The sequence below is a fragment of the Coregonus lavaretus genome (assembly GCF_964263955.1).
Source record: "Coregonus lavaretus genome assembly, contig: HAP1_SCAFFOLD_3486, whole genome shotgun sequence".
In the NCBI taxonomy this organism is placed as follows: Eukaryota; Metazoa; Chordata; class Actinopteri; order Salmoniformes; family Salmonidae; genus Coregonus; species Coregonus lavaretus.
Window position 1 is genome coordinate 52,501 of NW_028166687.1, and position 501 is coordinate 53,001.

A 501-nucleotide genomic window follows, 5' to 3' on the forward strand; every position below is an offset into this window, starting at 1 on the left:
AGAAGCATTGAGAAAAGTCAGAACAATAAACATATTGAAATGTAATGGACCACCATCCTTTAGTACAGGGGGTCTCCAACCTCTCCTCGGGGACCCCCAGTCGTGCCATGTATTTGATCTATTCCAGAGCTAGCACCTGATTCAACTTGTCAACTAATCATCAACCCCTTTACTAGGTGATTCAACTCGTCAACTAATCATCAAGCTCTTTACTAGGTGATTCAACTCGTCAACTAATCATCAAGCTCTTTACTAGGTGATTCAACTCGTCAACTAATCATCAAGCTCTTTACTAGGTGATTCAACTCGTCAACTAATCATCAAGCTCTTTACTAGGTGATTCAACTCGTCAACTAATCATCAAGCCCTTTACTAGGTGATTCAACTCGTCAACTAATCATCAAGCTCTTTACTAGGTGATTCAACTCGTCAACTAATCATCAAGCCCTTTACTAGGTGATTCAACTCGTCAACTAATCATCAAGCCCTTTACTAGGTGAT

At 40.3% G+C, this 501-nt stretch overlaps 1 protein-coding gene across 1 annotated transcript in view; it reads right to left on the reverse strand.

Moving 5' to 3' along the window:
• LOC311114399 (zinc finger MIZ domain-containing protein 1-like) overlaps positions 1–109 on the reverse strand; it is a gene marked incomplete at both ends in the record, with an annotated part of 51,446 nt that extends 51,337 nt beyond the window's left edge. The window contains one exon of the mRNA XM_084189656.1: positions 67–109. Within this exon, the coding sequence (XP_084045782.1) occupies positions 67–109 (43 nt within the window). The remainder of the gene's footprint in view (positions 1–66) is intronic.
• Positions 110–501: the final 392 nt, after the last annotated feature.